This window comes from Caloenas nicobarica, chromosome 13 (genome assembly GCF_036013445.1).
Source record: "Caloenas nicobarica isolate bCalNic1 chromosome 13, bCalNic1.hap1, whole genome shotgun sequence".
Taxonomy (NCBI): domain Eukaryota; kingdom Metazoa; phylum Chordata; class Aves; order Columbiformes; family Columbidae; genus Caloenas; species Caloenas nicobarica.
Window position 1 is genome coordinate 16,863,027 of NC_088257.1, and position 21,050 is coordinate 16,884,076.

General features: G+C 40.9%; 1 protein-coding gene across 3 annotated transcripts in view; it reads left to right on the top strand.

Moving 5' to 3' along the window:
* SLIT3 (slit guidance ligand 3) overlaps window positions 1-21,050 on the top strand; it is a 499,513-nt gene that overhangs the window by 303,783 nt on the left and 174,680 nt on the right. For all 3 annotated transcript variants that reach the window (XM_065643840.1, XM_065643839.1, XM_065643841.1), the window contains 2 exons: window positions 2,212-2,375; window positions 16,543-16,684. In XM_065643840.1, the coding sequence (XP_065499912.1) occupies window positions 2,212-2,375; window positions 16,543-16,684 (306 nt within the window). The remainder of the gene's footprint in view (window positions 1-2,211; window positions 2,376-16,542; window positions 16,685-21,050) is intronic.

Sequence of the window (21,050 nt, forward strand, 5' to 3'; positions counted from 1 at the left end):
ATAATTATCAAAAATGTATTCTAATAGGCAGCTTTTTAAAGCTTGATAGGCTCTCTAGATGGTCTCCTCTCAAAAGCGAACTGCGGAATATCTGTGGAAAAATCCTGACCAAATGACCAGGCAGGGCTCTGCTGCGGCAGGCGAGCTGCCAAGGAGGCACGGCTTGCACTGCTCAAATGGGGCACCACAGAAACCAGCCATACAAACTTCGTGAGGAAATAAAACAGTTCACAGGACAGAGAGTAGTTTTATGACTCCTGCCTGCCCACATCCTTACAGGGGATGCAGGGAATGGCATGGGACGAGCTCTGTTTCAGTTCCTGAAGGAGAGTGATTCTGCGCATCGTAGTTGCCGTACTGCTGTGAGGATTTAAATGAAACGCTCACGCTCTAAGTTAGAACGAAGCCTTACTTGAGATGATTTCTGGCTAGATTATATTTGTTCTCTTTTCTTTGTATTTATTTGGTTTTTCCAATCAACAAAAAGCGTTGCAGGCAGATTAACGGTTCATAATAATACAACATTGTACTAGAAATCTAACTTCCTGCAGCGTCAATTAAATAGCTTCATAATCCCTAAACACAGGCTCTCCTAGCCAACCTTCTAAAACAATTACGTTTTACAGCGCTCCCGGGAGACTGGCGTCTTCCATGTCTCCAGGCTCAACGTCCAGTTCCAGGTTTGTGGTCCTTTGTAGTGTCCACCCCCCCAGACAGAGCTGGGACCGTCAGCCTGGGCGCCGCTGCCCATGGCACTGTATGAAGATCTCACAGACAGACAGTTAATTTCTTCGGTGGACAGACAAGGCTAAATCCTGTGCACACCAATTGCGTGCGTAATGCCTGTAATATTAGTGAATAACGCTTTGCCTAACCATTTCTGACAGGATTTGCAATCTATTTTATCATTTCAACTTTGGTATAACACTGCAAATGTGTGACTCATTACAAGGAATGAAATAATTAACGTCCTGGGCTTCTGTTTTGACCTAAAGTTTGGTAGTTATTAAAATTACCAGATTCGCTCCCTGAATGTATCATCGTTTTTGTGAGTTCCCCCGCAATGAGCTACTTCTTCTGCAAGTTCCTGGCACCAGGCACGAACCGGCCGGGATGGAGCTGGTGCCTCCGTCTTCCCTTGCGGGGAATGGCCCCGGCATTGCCGTGCGGCGTCACCCTGTCCCGGTCCCGTTCTCCATCATGAGTTGAAAATCCCTGTCTAGAACCTGCGTATTGCTTTGAACTGCCACAGCCAAAAAAGAGCACTGATCAATACGTACAGGCAACACAGGAGCATGTGAGGTATCAGTAGCCTCTGGCGTGTGGGGTTTTTCTCTCCAAAGGAGAAAGAAGAGGGGAGAATCACCTATCGTCCTGTTTTTCAGCCTGATCCTTGTGTTTATACAAGCCATCCTTTGAATTCTCTCAAAGATATCACATTCATGCAGGCTTTTTCTGATATGAAATCACAGGCAAAGTAATTACTTGGAGGAATCTTAAATTCTGCACTTTTTTTTCCCTAGAAGGATGAGCTCATGATTACTTGTAGGCAGGGTAATTATTTAACTTCATTCTTCCAAGGAATTATAAATAACAGCTCTAATTTGTATGTGGACATTTGTATATTATATGGCAATGCAGGTGGTGAAGACCTGACTCAGCCGTAACCAATAACCTGCAGTGATCCTACTTAAACTGTGGATTATCTCCCGTGTGAGGAAAGGCTGAGGAGTTGGGGCTCTTGAGCTTGGAGGAGAGGAGACTGAGGGGTGACTCATTCATGGGGATCAATATGGAAAGGGGGAGTGTCAGGAGGATGCAGCCAGGCTCTTCTGGGTGACAACCAGTGATAGGACAAGGGGCAATGGGTGCAAACTGGAACACAGGAGGTTCCACTTGAATATGAGAAGAAACTTGTTCCCGGTGAGGGTGCCAGAGCCTGGCCCAGGCTGCCCAGGGAGGTTGTGGAGTCTCCTTCTCTGCAGACATTCCAACCCGCCTGGACACCTTCCTGTGTAACCTCATCTGGGTGTTCCTGCTCCGGCGGGGGGATTGGGCTGGATGAGCTTGCGAGGTCCCTTCCGACCCCTGACATTCTGTGATTCTCTAAACTGTAGCGAAGGGCCAGCCAGACTTGTACTTGATGGCTCTGGTTTGAGTCTTCTGTTTAAAAGCCTCCTCGTAAGTGCAGGGTCGTTGTGTCTCTCGCAGGCGGCTCCACTCCAACGTCCTGCACTGCGACTGCCACCTGGCCTGGCTGTCGGACTGGCTGCGGCAGCGACGCACCATCGGCCAGTTCACCTTCTGCCTGGCGCCCGTCAACCTGCGCGGCTTCCTCGTGGCAGAGGTGCAGAAGAAGGACTTCGTCTGCTCTGGTAATGATGCCTGGTTTTTCATGTATCTATCAGCCAATGGGTTTATATTGATATTCACGTGAAAACAGTGAGTGGACAATTACTGTGTTGTGTTTGAATGCCGTTCTGTGGCAGTCCTGTTTGTTTTTATCACTGCTAAACCGTATGGGAGTAGATCAAACTGTTAATTTTTTCAGCTTTATAAGAATTACTGGATTCCAGTTAACATTTCAGTTCTCAAATTATTTTTTCTACTTTAGCGTTGCCAATGATATCAACATAAGAAATCAATTCAGTGTGGATAATTTGTTATTTCTCGAGGGAAGAGCTCTACAGCTGACTGGAATACGAAAGAAAGAAAATAGAAAATGCTAATCTTAGTCCATTGATAAATGAATGGACTATAGAACATGAGGAGCAGATTTTATGCCAGGGACTGAAAGAGGATTCTTAGGGAGCCAATGCACTTTTGCTGTTCTACAAGTTTCCACGCTGATAAATGAAGGCTGATGATACATGGCCAAAGTAGGAACCATGTGTCTGGATGTTGGGCCTGTTCATCAAGTCTCTGGAACTGCACTTGGCTCTTCTGTGATAGAAGTGCATTTTCTTATGAGAAGCAGACAAAGAAAAAGAAAAAAAAGAAAAGAAAAACGAGAACGATTGGGAAAAGACATCTCTGAATTTGACTGAAAGGAGGAGATGTAATAGGAGAGGCCCGGCAGTGTGCATGCTGTGACAAAACGAGGCGCGAGTCTGGAGGTGGTTTTGCAGACCAAATGGTAACACAGGGAGCTTGTTCTGAAGCCGACGTGAGTCCTGATCTTGATGGACTGTGAGCTTTGTGGTGTTGAGCTCTTCATCGCTCATAGCCTGTGAGCCCTAAAGCTTTATCCTCTTGGTACGTGGGTTGACTGATGGGAATGCAGTACAAGCGCTCATGCTGGAAATGTTTTTAGGAATGCCTTTGTTTTGTAGTTTCATTTACATGTGACAAAGAAAGAGAGAAACGGTTGTACTAAGAGAAGAAAGGTTTGATCCCCTGAACTATTTCATGGATGGTAACTTAATGCACAGCCCTGCAGGTAAGCAGGAGGTGTTACAGGCACATGGAAAACGGAGTTGTGCACCAGTGATTTCTGTGACGTAATTTTCAAGAGTTACTGAGCAGCTTCTACACGGTTGTGGAGATTTGAGGGTGCCCAGAATATCTGATAAAAAGTTTAACTAAAAGAAAATCTGACAGTCTTGGGAGAGGAAGGATAAAAGCAAATGGATAAATGAATTCAACTATTAGCAGAATCTAATTTTACTAAAGAGGTAACCTTGTGAAATGAAGCTTCAGATGGGGCATGAGTTCAGCTATTTGGATTTATGATATAGTGAAAAAAAAGAGTTGTTTAAATCAGGAAAAGAGATTATAGTTGCCAAATGAGTAATGTAACGTGGACAGAACTCATCTAAATGGAGTTTTCTGTGCAGACTATGACAAGAGAAAGGGTTTTAAACAGTTGCCTGTTGGACCAAAAACATGTAAGAGAACTCTCGAGATTGGCCTCCTTTTTTTGGTAAGACATAAATTAATAAAAATCAAAGGGAAGAAGCTTCTGGTGAGACAGTCCATCAACTGTATCCTCTAACCCTCATTTGGGAAACGAAATGTATTGAAAAGGAAATGCACTTGAAGAGCTCATTTTAGTGGAGGATTTAGCAGAGAACTCAGCTTGGTATGTGCTATTTCGACAAAAACCTACACGGACAGCTAGTTTAAAGAGGATATAAATCTTCCCCGCTCCTTATTACAGTTCTTATTCCTAATTTTACAGCATACTTTGTTCGTGTTTGACTATGAAGTCAAACTAGGACAGGAGGTGAATGGCGAACTGAACTTGTCCCTCTGCAAAGGAATTTTATACAACTTAAGCTTATATGAACCACAGTAACTAGTCTCAAGCTGGCAGCGAAAGCCGCCTTTGCATCATAGCTCTGAAGAGCTGAAATACAATGAACTACTCTGTTTAAGGATAGGCTCAGCATTTCAAGCACTTGTGTTTTTATGGCAGTGGGAATATTATCACAGCAAAAGAAAAACCCAGATTTTCCTTCACTGTAAAATGGTTTTCATCAGAGCATTCCAGTTCAAAATTTGTGTTGCTGCATGCTTTAGAGCAGAAAGAGCAGAATCAAATAATTTGGGGAAAGAAGAAAAATATCCTTGAAAAACTGACTTCTGGTTATTCTTTGAACGCTATGCAAAAATAGTCGTTTGTATTATATAATTTTATGGCAAATGTTCCTTTGGAAACAAATTTTGAATGCTACATACCAAGGAATATATGAGTTGGAAAAAGAAAAGTGGAAAACTGGTAGAGAAGTGCCATAACTGGAACCCAAATTGCTTGATTCCTTCTGAACATTATGTCACCACTTCTGTACAGTGGTGTTTGTAAGCAATGGGTGTCAAGTCTCTCAAGATAATGTTGCTGAAGTCAGAGTTTTGCACAGGTATATCTGTGCAAACTGAGTCATACCTTTGTAAACTGAGTCGGTCTTTCAAAAATGTTCTTAATCTTGTGCATGTAAATTATAAAAATGCTGATACAAACGGCACTTGAAGGCAAATTGCGAGCAGCGGAAAAGCTCTTCCAGGTTTCACTTGTTCATGCCCATGAGCGTTTGGCTAAGAGCTGTAGGTGAATGTGTAGGATTAAATAGTGCACAGTTGCAAACAAGGCCTTAATGTCAGTTGAAATACTATCTGCACTCTGAGCCTTGGGAACTGTGTATTTTTCTGTTCCCTTAGCTAGCAGAGAAGCATCTGGGGGTGCTGACATACGCTCAGTACCTTGTAGAGCCTTCCAGTCTTTGCTTGGATCAAACCCAGCTTCCTTCCCGTGTTCAGGGGTTTCACTGTTAACTGACTTCTCTTTCTCTAGCTCCATCTCTCTAACTCTCTCCGTCTCTCTCAAATGCACAGACTCCTTTTCTCTGCCTATTTGTCTGTCTCTTGTCCTTCTCTGACCTCCTTAGGATAGTAATTGTATTTCATTTTCCTCTCATATAAGTTTTATTACGTCTCTTTGATTTTTCTTCTACCCAATCTTTACTTATTGAAGTTGAAATTAATCTACATATTGATCAGTTATGTCAAATCATAATGTGTTTTCTCACCTGTGTTAGTGTGGCTGTAGAGCTTTGCAAACCGAAGCAGTGGGTTCATGAAGCTCTACCGTCAGCAGCACCCCCATCTTTTCAGTGCTCTGTGCAGGACCCACTGAGTCCCCCGCTTTGAATTTTTTTTTTTTACAATGACGAACCCTTCTGTTTTGAAAATAAATATGGGTCTGAACTGCACATCTAAGGATAAAGCAGATGCATTCAGGAGCCTTGTGTCTCATGCGGTGATGTGTAGCAAACTTCAGCCACCGCTGCCGTCACAACAGCTCAAATGTCACCAGCTCTCACCTGGTCGCTGGCAGAGGAGACTCTGTCTGGGGGATGAGCAGAGGCTGTGGGTTGGTTTTGGTGGGGGGAAGCTGATTTTTCTCTCACACCGTTGCTGCCAATTCTGACGCACTATGTGAGGACTTCGTGTTGACTCTGAAGTTGCAGGTTGATGCAGATTCATGATAGTTTTGGCCAGTGTCAGCGTTTACAATGGAGTGTGAAGACTGGATGAGATTTCACAGAATAGACCAGAGATTGATTTTTCTAAGAGATAATGAATTTAGGCTTTTCTCATGTAAGAAGCACCAGATTCTAAAATCTTGACATTAGTTTGGAGCTGATTTGTCCTCTATGTCTTGTGATAAGAAATTTAGCCAAGCTTAAGTGTAAAATATGTGATTTGTAAGTAATTTTCTAAGATAGTTTTCTTTAATAATGAAACAAGCACTGTAGAGAATGAAGTTGAGTTCTTACACCATCCTCTTTTTCATTAGACACCAATTTCTCTGATTCTAGATCCTTAGTTCCCATTTAGAGGATCTACAACAACATGAAGAAAATCAAGATGCATAATTTGGATTAAATATGTTAAAATTCAGTCTGAAATTGATGCAAAAGGGAAGTCATTACCAGAGCCATGTGTCTAGTGATTTCTGGCTAAATACTCTGGTGCCAATTTTAAGAAAATACTGGATTGACCCTGATCTCAGTTGAAGATCTAGATTTTCCGATTCATGCAGTGAGACTGCAGCTGAGGTATAATAAAGAGGAAGATATGTTAGCTTCCTACTGCCTAATGCAGACTGGAAGCCCTAATGAGGAGGCAGATTTATTTGCTTAGGTGAGGTCAAACCATCTTAAAACATTGCCGTTGCTCTCTGGCCCACACCACAAAACTCCACAGACGTTCTTACTCCGTTTTCCTCCTAATAATGTCATTGCATATTGTTGAGGAGACAACCAACAATGAGTAACTAATAAAATAGCACTTCTCAAGCTTAGCATCTTAATGAGAACATTCAGAAGCTGCCAAAAAGTGTGTGGGGAGAGGAACGCCCCCCCATCTGCTCCTATTTAAAAGACTCTCGCGCAACAGTATATCTGCATAACTAGCAGCAGGTCCGCTGCTTCCAACATGGGACGTGGAGGTTCTGCCAGCACGTAAGGTTTGGTGCTCCCTGGAAACTCGAGGTAGGGGAGGACTCTCTGCTTATGATAGCAGTTTTGCTAGTGCTGGGCAGCAGGACTTGCTCCCGGGGGAGCGGAGCGGTTTCTTGCCATGCAGTCCGTCCCAGTTCATGCGGAGCAGGGCTGCTAATGGCCCTCGGGTTTAATGGCCACAGGAACCTGGATAAACCGAGTAGGAGGAGGAGGTGAGGAGGCCTTCTTCTCCGTGTGTGTGAATAGTCCCTTTCTGCGTGCGGGACATCCTCTTTGTACAGCTGTTCCATTGCTCTTAGGAGTGAGCTTAACCGTTTCATCTGACTTTGACCTCTTTTCAAAAGAGTGACCTGTGAGTCATTTTAGGCAACTAACACCTTTTTTCTCACTGTTAAGTTGGTTCCTGCTCTTTGTGACCATCAACAGACCTAGTACGTGCTCTTACAATGGAGTCTATGCAAGACTTTCAGGGTCGTATGACTCTTAATGCTTTTAGGTAGAAATTGTGCTTTAAATTTTATCTTAGAAAATTTTTGTGCAACTCTGATAGAATTTTTACCTCCTATTATAACATGTTACAACAAACTAACGCTGACATCTAGTCTAAAGAATCATTTCAATACTGTGCATTTGTTAGTTGCTCCTCAAATGAAATCACAGAGGAGGTTTAGAGAGGTACTAGTTGCTGTTTATCAGGGTTTTCCTGTTTCCATTCAGTTTCTTGTTACAAATTTAAATTTACTCTAGTACTAGCAGTTGTATTATTTCATACTGAAAGAATTTACTTCTTGAATTGCTGTGTATGTAAGATGCCACAAAGGGTGTTTTCTGTTTGGGAGGCCCTCTTGCAATTCTGAGGGATGAATATGTATTTATTAAGGCACTTAATATTTCTTTGAAGACCAACACTGAAAATTGGCTTTAAATTACAGTAAATTTAGTACTACTGTCCAAAAAAAGATGTCTTACCTTTTCAGGATCATTACTCTTTTTTTTTTTTTTCTGGAATTCTTTTCACTCGAAGCATTATGTGTAGCTCTTTAATGCTTATTTAATGATGGCAGGTTGGGGTATAATTATTTAGCCATTGAGCTTTTGAACTGTGGCTGTAAGAATAATAATGTGTTTAGCTTTTATGTTATGCCCAAAACCAGTGGCTTGTCTCGTTACTAGCGCGTAGGTAGTATTTTGGTATAGAATGGAAATGCATCACGGTGGTCTGTCCCCCATGGGTCGGTTCACAGCCCTGCTCTGGGGTAGTTCACGGGGAGCTGTGGGGTTAAATACGAAGGCAGACGGTTCACTTTGAGCATGTGGCCCAGGCTTCGTATGAAATCTGTAGACTTTTTCTGTTTGATACATGTATGTGATTGTCAACACATTTATGGATACTCAATAAGAGTATTAAAAAAAGCACAGAGCTGCTTTTGAGATGACTGCAGAATTCCATAAATGAATAGGTGGCAAACACAAAGTTGCACACAGTTGATATCAGATTCGTGTGAATTTCTGTTCTCTTGACAATGAAATTCCTGAGGAGATTCCAATTGGACACGAGGGAGATTTTTCACAATGAGAACAGTCAGCCTTTGGAATAACCTCCCCAGGGAACTGCGGATTCCTCAGCATTGGACACTTTTAAGATTCAGCTGGACAGGGGGCTGGGCCAGCTTGTCCAGACGGGGCTTTTGCCAAGAAAGGTTGGACCAGATGATCCTTGTGGTCCCTTCCAACCTGGTGTTCTATGATTCTATGAAATTTAGTGATGTTATATAGTTGCATTAAAACTGTGGTGGGTTGACCGTGGCCAGCTGTCAGACACCTCCCCCAGCTGCTCTCATTCCTCCTCCTCAGCAGGACGGGGACAAAACAAGCTCTTCTCCAGCTCCTTCTCCTCATTCTCCAACCTTGCCGCCCACAGGGCTGTTTCTCACACTTCCTCATAATTGCAGGCAAACGTGATTAGGTCAGAAGATCCATAAGAATTTTATTCTGTAGGTTCCAGATACCATAAAGAGCTTGGATGCACCAGAGGTCTCTTGCAGAAGACCAAGGGCAGCAACCCCAGCTTGTCCCAGCAGGAGGGCAAGGAAGGTCACTCCTGCCCTGCGTTCCTCAGCGTGCCCCAAACGCCCGAGAATTTGGTCCGAGGAATTCCAAGGTGGCTCTGGGGTGGGATGATGCCTCACTCTTCAGTCCTTGCCCACTCATCTGGAAAAAAGTGTTTCTTCCCTCCAGATCTGGGCATCGGGTGAGCTCATGACCGGGCTGGACCCCGCAGGTGCATTATCAGGAGAAATGTCACATTCCGCCCGGCGTCCTGCAAATAGCTGTGTCAATCCGCAGTGCTTCCGATGGGAGTGAATCCCGTCTTCCTCCTCTTCCAGAAGAGCCCAGCTTTTGTGCTGGGGCCAGGGAAGCCCTACGTCCTGCGGCAGGACGCGGGAAGGCGGGGGCAGAAGCAAAGAGAAATGTGCCGTCAAACAAAATTAAGTCGTGTTTAAAACTTTTTAAATACCAGCAAAACAAACCCCAGGGGCTCAAGCATAGTCTTAAACTATTTCTATCGCTTCCATAACTTTATCAAACTTCATCATGAAGCAATTCAGGTTCTTTAATGGATAACCTGGTTAGACGGCCATTCCAGAGCTATTACTCCCTTCACAGGCTTACAATTGGTCATGACCATTATCCGTCATTTAACCTTGTACAGGTGGCATCCTTTCATTTCAATAATTTGTCTTCCTCTTCATCTTTATGCTTGAATATATTTATAAGTTCACTGTATTATGTCTGGACATATTTTTAAGTGTCACTTCATACGCACCTTCCGGACTGCTGGTACAAATTGTGGAACTGGCTTTAATGAGATTATTGTGCATAGATGGTATTTGAACTGCAGAAGCACTACATCTTTTAATACTTTCTAGTAGCATTATTTTGTTAGTCTTTAGCCTGTTTTGGAAGAGCAAATAGTATACAAACCCAGGGAACCAAATACACGCTAACAGCCTTCCTTATGATGCAATAGTCAGAAAGTTCTGGCTGTTTCTAGGAGAACATGTCTGTGTTGACAAGGCTGGAGAATGACGTTCAAAGAATGGCGCAGAGTGGGCACAGGGAATAGAGACATTCAAACTCTAACTTGCCAGTCCCTCCTATGGAAGGCTTAAATGGAATCGATTTCCCTGAGAGAAAAACAGCTTTGTCGTAGTTTTAAAAAGACGTAAGTTATCTCTCAGATTCTGTTGCGGTGTTATTAATCCTTCAGAAGAACAAACAAACCTGTTAGACCTCAGTTGTTACAGGTGAGCTGGCTTCTTTGGTGTACTTTCTTCTGTTTTGTTTATTAATAATGATAGAAGTATTCCATACAATTTTGATGCTCTTATTGTTAAATAATTGCAATATTAGTTAGTGCTTTTAGGATAAGACAATGTGAAGTAAGGTCTGGTTTCCACTAGTCTTACTTTACTAATGCATTTTGAAACACGCAAAGTAGTTTTTTGTAGAATGAAGTATGCCCCATTCATTAGACCGGACCTTCCTTTCACTGCAATTGGACATTTCCTTTTTTTTTTTCCTCAATATTCGTAAGCCAATTGGTGTTGACTTTGCCTGCAGAACAGTTGTGCTCATGTGCCATGAATTTTTAACAGATAAATTTACTGTTTGGGAATGTTCAGCAGAACAGTGAACTTGAATCAAATAATGAATATTCACGACTAGCAAATTTTTGCATACCATGAACTTGATAGTATCAACATCATCAGCTGGGGGCTCGAGTCACTAATCATAAATACTTAATGCTGTGCTCAGCGAAAAGCTGTTGAACTACCCTACATGGAAATATTTGCCTAAACCATTTGCTGCACATTCCTGTAGAATAAACACATCTGTACAATTTTTCTCAGTTAGTGGAATATTTTCCATCAATAAGGGATGTTAACTTTGCAGATAGTCAGTTGTGACTGACTTGCCTGTATCTCTCTGCAGGACTATGCACAGTCAAGTGTATTTTAATCCTGGGATGCAAACACCAATGATAAACAATACATCTGTTTAGGTATCTTTTTGAGATTATATTACTGGGAGTCTGGTGAAAACTATAACTCACGTAGTAGTAATTGATTTCAGATGTCCCAGCATTTTAAGAAGTTCCAGTGAGTCATTTAATTAAACCACAAAAGGTCATAATATATCCACAGATCTGCAACACTTGTAGGGTTTTTTTATTGATCAATAATTTCATGTCTGCTATACCACAGATTTTTAACACATAAATCCTGTCAGATTTTTCTTAAAATCCATTAATATTTTTTACACATAACTAACATTTTGCTGGTGGAAAAAAACTGCTGCAAAGTCAATTGGATAGGTGAGGCGGTAATAAAGCACACTAGTTAGTATGCTGTAATTGAGTGTCAGTGCAAATGAGATTATTTAGCTTATTTAGTCATTGCAAAATTTATTTTGAATGCCTGTGACATTTAAACCGTTAATTTATACACCGTAACCGTTCTATTCTAATCGTAATATCAATCTATTTGCTACTCCTAAAAGGCTAGAGGCCAACGAGATGCTTATTTGAAAAAAGCACTTAATTTAGCGGTAAACTGCTGGGTCTTAAGTCTTTCCCGTCTCCTCTCTCTCCTGAACCCATAGTGCAGGCTGATGACACCCCAGATGTGAACTCCCCTCATCGTTGAGGCTGGCATTGCATTACAGCAGGCACACTAAGCATAGTAATTTTCGTTGTTCGTGTTCCTATCCTAGTTTCCACATTTTGTTAGTGTTGGGTTTTTATAGCAAAACGTATAGTTGAGTTGATGATTTCTGTCTCTTAGAGAAAAATGTAATTAACATGGTGAGCTAGTGCTGCTGTGTAACAGAAAGAATCTGAAATGGCAAGGTGACAGATAGCAAGAAGAACTTTGGAAAATAATATAAATGCGGCTGGCTTGTCCATGGCCATTTCCTTTTGTTGCGTCCATGCTGTAAGCAGTTTAGTGCACTTGTGAAGGACACGAACAGGAATCCTGAAATATTTTTGCTTTTCCTGTGTCTTTTCTTTTGAAGAAGTATTGGCAGCAAAAGGAAAATTCATTTTTGGATGTCAAATATCCTCCTTTAGAGGCTGTATTGCTTGGGGGCCCTTTATCTATCTGTATGCTTATGTTCTGCATACCTATGAAAATCATACCCACATTTTGATTTTGAGAACTTTAACTTCCATAGCCTACTTAGACTTGTTTTCTTGACCAGTCCTTTATTTACCAGCTCTCCACAACTATACAATCATTAAACTGATTAAGCTCTCTAGGATTTTTTTGTGCTTTAATTCTATAGATCTGCTACGGAGTCAACAATAAATCCTTGTTTAATTGAAGCAGTTAAATCCAAATCGGATTTGAAATTCTGTTTATAGCATTATTCAAGAAAGCTTTACCTTAACAGATGACTGACTGTGTAAGAGCTGGTGGAATATGTGCTGGATGCCTGTTGGGTGTTCATGTGTAATACAGTATTTTGCTCTTTGCAAAGGGAAAACATAAGCAAAAGCATTTGATAATAATGATAGCAAGTTTTGCACAGAGTCTTTTTATTTCATTAAAGTTTTCATAAATCTACAGTCTAGACCTACTTTTGCTCATGAAGAAGAAAGAAATTCAGCAGATATGTAGGGCTGTATTCAACATGCAATCAGAGGTGTTTTTACTCGAAGCACAAAATGTCAGTCAAAAGTGGCAGGAGTACTGGACATTTTGGGGCACTCAGAGAATTCAAGCTTATAGTGAGAAACTAAGTTGATAAAAATAGTCCTTTTTCCATCCTTTTTTCTAAGTGAAATGAGAAAAATGGTCACTCACATGTGGAAAATAAAAAAATCCGCACAAAGACAGCCTCTTTCTTTACCTTTCACTTTCTTTCAGCATAAGCTGTTATTTTTTTATCCCATTTCGGTTGCATCTGTGCTAAGAATAAAGACATGATATTGCTTTCTCTTTCACTATTTTGACATCATGTACCTCTCTGGTTAACTAATGGGTTATTTGTTTTACTCACCAGGCATAAATCAAAACTCTGTTCACATAAAAGCGCCTCTTTCATAGTGGAAAATCACAGGTAAATGGTTTATGGTCCAAATAGTCAGGGTAAATAAAAGGAGTCCTGTTGGCTTCAGTCAACTGTATGTCAGGTGTTTGTTTGGAGAGGATCCGAAAGGCTTAGCGGCAGCACAAATAATGTTCTGATTTACCTTTTGGCCTTTCCATTCAGCAAGTTGCTGGAAAGTTCCATGGTGTTTAACTGTAGTATGATGTTAATGATCGCTTTGTTAATGTTTCTTCCTGCTTTTTGTGCAAGGGAGACTGGTGTTTCTGTCTTTTCTCTCTCTTTTCAGAGGTGATAACCTCCTTTCCAACCGTTCCTTTAGCCCACAAAACGTGGGGGTGATGGGCTGAGCCCCACTGAACCTCCCACTGTTGATTTAGACGCAGTACGGTCAGGAACAGACTCTTCAAACTCCAGCTGCCAACATGTCAGGTTTTTTGATGCTGTGCCCTAATGAAGAGGGAGGGTATTACTGCTCCTCTAACCCACAGGGATACGTTGTGGGGTTGTAACAGTGCAAAATGCTTTTTCTCCTTGCAACAAAGCCTCTTCAGAAAGCACATCGGATGTGTGATGATGAAGGGTGTGTGGAAGATTTGACCTTGCTGCCAACTTTCTTTCTGCCTCCCAGAGAGCAAAGATTGCTCTGAAGTGCTTCTTCCCGGTTTGATAATTTCTCCCTATCCCTAAAAGCTTGCAGTCGCGCCTTTGCACTTCCCCACTCTTCATTTTGGTTTGGGCGTTGCACCATAGGGCAGGCAGGCAAAGAGGAAATGTCAGGCGTATGTGATCGGGTTGTAAGAACAAACCTCTTGTTCTTGTGCAAAGATAACAGAGGCCTGTGTGCATTTCGAGGTAACACAAAACTACTTTTGGAAGTGGTCACAGTTAAAATCTTACAGAAACTCCATGAAGGGCAGAGCTGACGGTGCTGCTCCATTAATTCTGAAGGAATTCCGTTCAGTCGCAATGGTGACATGTCTGTCCTGCAGAAGACAGACCCACGGGAGCTGCTTGTCCTGCCTGTTATACAGGTACAAGGTGTTTCAAAGAGATGGACCCAATTTCAAATGGCAACTGGACATGTTTACCTGGTGAAGATTGTTTGTTTGCTTAGTTTAAATGGCTACAACTTAAATACTGTTTTACACACATGGTCACATATGTAGGCTATGTTAAGACAGTATCCAAGAAGATTTTGAAACTGGACCAAAACAAAGTTCAGATTCCCTGTTAAATATAAATTTGATTAATTGGGCTGTGTGTGTTAGGATTTAGATTTTAATTACATTATTGAGTTATTTTTTTACAGTCTATTTTTGTGCGGTATTCTGTAGGGCGAAGCTGCTCTCGTACTGAAACCAGCTCTGTGTTGAGATAAAAAACTGTTGCTGGTAAAACCCTTATCTGCAACTGTCGCGGAAGTTGGGAAGTGGGCTAGAAATGAGACAGGATATTTTAGCAAAGAGAAAGGATCGTTGGGATGATCTCATGATGAAAGCAGCTGCCCACTCTCGTAAAGAATGAACTTGACTCCTACCCATGCCACAAACGTCCTGTGAGATTCATTTTTTGTCAAGATGGTCACTACCTCTGGAAATCTAATTTCGGGATGCCTGAATTGGAGTTCTGGGGTCTCGTCTGCCAAAATGCAGTCACTCACAGCTCTCCTTAGCATCAGTGAAAGCTATATTTAAAACATGTACATCTGTCTCCTACTGTTCTGACAGTCAGGTGATGACCCAATAAAAAAAAATTCCAACCCGATACTTTAATTTGGCAACATTTCATACACCGCGAAACGGTGATCTTATCTTGAAACTCAACAATATGCTTTAATATAAGGTAGTCATCCCTGGCTACAAAATAACCTTTAAAGGGGATGACCACTTGCTTGAACTAATGGAAATTTAGACAAACAGAAATGAATTCGCATGGGAATTTACTACCTTTCTAAGGGAAGGCATGATTTTGGAGTATTTATCTTTTGCTTTCCAGAGGGTTCCCTCTGCAAGCGTCAAGTCAGCATGTAGACGCTTTCAGCTGACGTCTGTTCAAACTGCATCGGCCTTTCAAAATACTGATACTTGGTGATGCCACGGAATGTCTTTCTGATGTTTACTTTCAATTGCTGTTTACGAGTCTTTGAAAATAGGAACGTATGTAGACTTGCTGTACGAGTTGACACTGCTGTGCACAGTTAAGGGCTAACCCAGAGGGTAAGGAGGCATAAATCCAGAGAAAAAAAATTATTAAAATGGTGCATATTTATAAAAAATGTTGCCTTGTTATAAAATTGTAATTGTCATAATGATGCAGGGTTGCAAATTGGTGCAAACAAATACCTTTGGACTTTTTGTTGCCTGCAATTCTAATTTATGAAAGTATCAATCATGGGTCTTTTCCAAGACAAACCCCAAGAATGTGCAGCTTTGTCTATAGTTTTCCATGTTTTGATATGTATTCGTGATTTGACAATTATGATGATTTAATTTTTCCAAACAAAAGGCCAAATATGTTTTGTGATTATAATCTACTGTAATCGAGAAAAATACCAGCTTTTCCTGTTTCTGTTACGATTTTGCCACTTTTTACCAACACAAGCCTTCACATTTAGTCCTGGTCAAAAAGATACTCGAGGTTTCTTGTGTTACAGGTGCTTTGGAAATATGACTCACCATAAATAATAACAGCTATGTTTTGATAACCTCAATGTAGCAAAACCATTTTATCTAAGTGTATGTATTGATCAAAACTTTAAATGTAAGAGTCATAACAATTTGAGTAAAATTGCCATAATTGCTACAGTGTCAAAAAAACTTAATGACAATTAAACCTCAATCTAATGAGTAGACCATTATGTATACAGAGCAACGTTGTCATACTAAACCTTTGCTCTGTAAGCAGCTTATTGTCTTATTAGATCAAGCAAGGATTTGAAGGTTTGAACTCACATTTTTCTAAATTCTTTTTGTGCTTCCATTAGGTGTATTGTCTCATCTTGAAAAAACTAGCTTTACGTTCATGCCATAACAGGCCACCTCATTTCAAAACCATAAGTCATTGTCGATGACAGTCTTCTCTCAGTATATAAAAACACTCAAGGAGTGTTTGTGTAATGGAAACTTCCAGGCAACGATAACTTTTGGAAATACTACTTGTTCTTTAGGCTTATTTTTTAAATCTTTGAATAAATTTATATGACTGGTCATGGAGGGGACCAAGGAAGCGTTCATGAGGGACAGAGTTGGGTAGAGTAGAGACTGAGGAAGAATAAGAACACAGGAATCTTTTATATGTTCTCTCTGCAGTTGATTTGTAGCACATTATGTTCACTGAATCCAAATAAATTATTACTTAATACAGTAAAAGGATCTGGGAAACTCAGAGGCTGATGTATTTTGTTGCTAAACTCTCAGGCGATCATTTTTCCAAACTAACGTTGAATGTTTTCATTACGTCTCAGGTTCCCAGTCCGAGCCTCCGTCGTGCAGTGCCAGTTCCATCACTTGCCCATCTGCCTGCACCTGCAGCAACAACGTGGTGGATTGTCGAGGAAGGGGCTTAACAGAAATTCCAGCTAACCTGCCAGAGGACATTTGGGAAATGTAAGTGCCAATGTAATGCTCCGTTCTTTTCCATTTCTCTCTGCTTTTAGTCCATGTCATAGCCTCCTATGTAGAAAAAGGCACATGCTTTGAAAACTGTTCTGAGCAGTTATCAGAGATATTGTACTTGTCCTCTTTGCTTTTGATCTAAGGGCTCAAACCATTCTTTAATGTGAATTAAGATATTATTTGAAGCTGCCCTACCCCGAAGCAAAATGAAGTTCTTAGCATATTATGTTCAAATTGTGTTTATAACTCACAAATCTGGAGATCTGGGATTATAGTTATATAGTCAAGAACAGGAAAAATGCAGTCTTTTTATTTTGTGGGGGCTTTTTTGGTTTTGTTTGTTTGTTTGTGGGTTGGGTTTTTTTTTTTTTATTTTATTTTGAGTTGGTGAATTCCCCAAGAGATGAAGGGATATCTTGTTAGCTTGGCAGGATGCATTTGTAATGAAGTGATGACATCAGAACACATCGTTCCTGCTGATTTTACCTTCTATTTCTTGTCTCCTGCATTTTGTTTTTCCCAATTACGTAACGCTTTTGTGAGATTTTTTCGTGTGGTGAAGTCAGATGCTGCTGTTGCAGACTGGCTTGTCTTTACTACCTTTAGGAATTGTAATGATCTATTTCTGTGTTCATGACTTCATATTACTCTGGTCCTGAAACACTGTTAGATTAAATCAAGTTGCTTTTGATTAGTCTGTAGGGAATGCAGATCAGGTCTCTTCCTATGTAGGTGTTCGTCGTACAGAGGCTACTAACATCCAAACAGCTTTTACAGTCTGCATAGTATAGATTCAAATATTTGTATAGTCACTGGACTCATTCAGCTTCTCATTGCTGTAGAAATACTGCTGCACAGCGAATTTCACTAGATAAAACATGAGTTGAATTGCTCCTGTGTAGCCTGGCCCACAACGTTATGCCAGGAATGTGACAGTTACGGCCAATGAAGATGATGTGCTATATTGTTTGCTGGTGATCTCCTCTACTCCACCAGTCCTCTAAGTCACTTTAACAGTTGCTTTTGTAATTTAAGATTCACCTCAAATTTGTTTGGATTGCTATCTCAGCACAACAGTTTAGAGGTAGCTTATGCTTGGCTCTGCACCTTCACAGAAAAGATGTATTAGAAATGCAAAAATTAGCTCAGTAAATGCAAAGAATAAACAACATCTTAAAACTAGCAATGTTGAGAAAGTATCTAGAGCATGTAAAAATATTTACAGGAAATATAAACTCTGTGTGAGCTGTTCCGAATGCCCATTACCTGCTTGTCGCCCCCTGACAAAGTTCAGAGTGTATTGGTCGTGTTCATTTCCAGTATATTGTGGCACACAAAATATGCCTATAATACTTGTTTTTCTGTGCATGCAAGTTGGTTAAAATTATCCTGAAAATATAAATTGTGTTTGGCGTACTAAGAATATTCAGTGTTCAGTCCTGTTTCCAATTCTGTCACATGGAGTACAAATTTTCAGGAGGGGCTGGAATGGTTCAATAAGAGACAGAGGATTAATTTGGTCCAGGGTTGAGCAAGGAGAATGCTAAAATTTTATTTCATAGTGTTGACAATTCTAGCAGAAATCAGATGATCTTTGTGGCTCCACGCCAGAGTCACATGGAGAGCAGGATCTGCAAGAAGAGCGAGGTTGGTGTGCTCAGCAGTCCCCTGACAGCAGCGATTCGCAGTGTGAGAAAGCAAGTGAAAATGTTCACCTCTGGTGTGGTTACAATTGAGCATCCATATCGGGTCTCCGTTGTGGTTGCTGCAGCCCACAAACCTGGCCCCTATAACATGTGGTAAAAACAACTTTGAAGGTCTCCTTAGGAGAGCAGAAAGTGAAGGACAACTTGGAGAGGCTTTAAGTTCGGTGGTGAGGCAGTGAGTCAAGATGCATATAATATTTTAGGGAACCTTCTAGATCTATACAACACCACATAAAGCTCTTAGCACACCATTTAATGATTCAGATCTGTCAGACTTCTTGCATTTTAGGCAGTAATTATTTGAGTCTTCACCTGTAGATAAACCTCTTACGTTGCTCTGATCCTGCACATACATGTAATTCACAGCCACTTCAGGTGGGAGTAGTTCTGCAGAACTTCAGCGTGTAACCCTCATAAAGAAAATTATTGCTTGCTTTCTGTGGGATTCAGTACTGTAAAGATCTCATTTTTATGGGAGATGGATAGATAGATAGATAGATAGATAGATAGATAGATAGATAGATAGATAGATAGATAGATAGATAGAAAATTAAGTAGTTTGTTGATTTACACTGAGGGTGGTGAGAGTCTGTCCCAGGTTGCCCAGAGGGGTGGTGGATGAACCATCCCTGGAGACATCCCAGGCCAGGCTGGACGGGGCTCTGAGCAACCGGAGCTGGGGCAGATGTCCCTGCTCATGGCAGGGGGGGCACTGGGGGAGCTGGGGAGGGCCCTGCAACCCAAATTATACCATGGTTCTATGATTCTATTAGTATAAGTCTTAGCAAGTGACATCACTTACGTATAGTTTTTCCTACTGGTAAAATGGTGTTTTGATTTTGTAAAGGTCCTGGTAAAAAAGAGCAATTAATCTTATATCTAAGGGCAAGTATTACATACTTGCACATAAAGGATGTAGTCACATAGAAAAATATTTCTGGAAAATTAGAAGAAGCTGCCACAGTGTTTTCCTAGTAAAATCCCGACATAAATTCTTTTGAGCAAGATAGCCATTCTGGTTTATGCAGAAGTCAGTCATACTGCTGAGAAATGCAGTTTGTCTGAGGCTGCTCTGGGCTTATTGAATATAAAATCCATCCGGAGGCCTGGTTCCAGTTACACATGGAATAATGACTCTTGATTTGATATGATAGGCAGAATAATAATCTTGTTGTAATGTTATAGTAATGGGGCCAAGCAAACTCTCCCTGCACACTGAACCCACACCTCTTGCTCTCACACAGCAGGACCGTTGGTGTTTTTCCCTGGGGATTTATCCCCTGTGGTTGGCATTTAGTCAGACCCTTTGTATAAAAGGTGGCCGTGTAGTGGTGCTGCCTGAGCACTTCTTTCTGGATCCTGTTGTCCTGTGATCTGATCCTCTTCAACTTTGGGGGATCTAACTGTTACTAGAGATGAAACTCCTCCTATGGCATATGTGGCACTGACAAACTACATGGCTGCGTCGCTATTACATAGAATCCTAAGGGATATTACTTGCAATGGTGTATTTTTCATTCAGCTGTTTCTGTCTAGCGTTGTAAATACTCACTCCACTAAAATACGCTTCTCCCTGAAGACTGTAGTCCATTCATAATATTTATACGATAGTATAGAAATGCTGTTCCTTCCTCGGTTCCACCTGGGGCATTTCCAAGTTCTTTCGCTTGGTCATTGGTTGCATTCAGTTACAGCTTTCTAGTTCTTGTATTTCCCCTTAACTCAGTATTTCTTTGTAAGCCAAATTGTATCTGACAAGAACCCTTGACTGACAAACTGTTCTACAAAAATGAAACACCCAGCTGTTCCTCTAACGTGGTGATTAAAGGTGACCTACATTTCGCAATGTGTTTTGGTATTAATTAAAGATTTTTTTTTTTACTCAGCCTTGCCACCTTTCTTCATTAACATGGGTAGGCAGGACCTTCTCTGACAAAGCTGCCAACAAGTCCTAAATTTGTTTTTGTTGATAAAAACCTATCAGAAAACAGTCAACTCGCTTGTCACGGAACATAAAAGGAGCCTCATATAACAACGATTTTTCCCTTGCTGCTTTCCTCTGCCACATGCGACTTAGAATTCTCTTGTGTTGCTCTATTACACGTCTCCCTGAAGGTCCACATTGCAAGAGTGTTTATTATTAAATAAAGGAATTTAGGAAAGCTAGAAATCTGTATCCCAGCCTTGCTTTTTCATAATTTCATAAAATAGGCAGCTAGAAAGTACAGAATGCAATTCATTTTTTTTATAAAGCTTCTTGTTCAGTGGGGAGCTGACAGCAGCAGCCAAATTGGCTGAGGAAAAATGAGTTACAAGAAATTGAAGCTGAGGAATACAGGCTGTGTGTTGAATGTTGTAAAAGATTCTCTGCTTACAAAGTGGTTCTCTTGTGTTTTTCAGAGGAGAAATGAACAGTGTATGTTATAGAGAAACACATGAGAATAAACACAGAAAAGTTTTGCATGCATACTTGGATGAAAACAAAAGTCATTAGGCACCTGGTGGCATTTACTGAAAAAGAAATACCAAAACAAATACGCCTTGATGGTTTGCTGGTAAATGAACAATACGGTCATTTCACTACACTGCAACAGCATCTGCAATAAAAGGAGAAGTTTGCATTTGTTTAGAAAGGGTGAGGGAAAATGCAT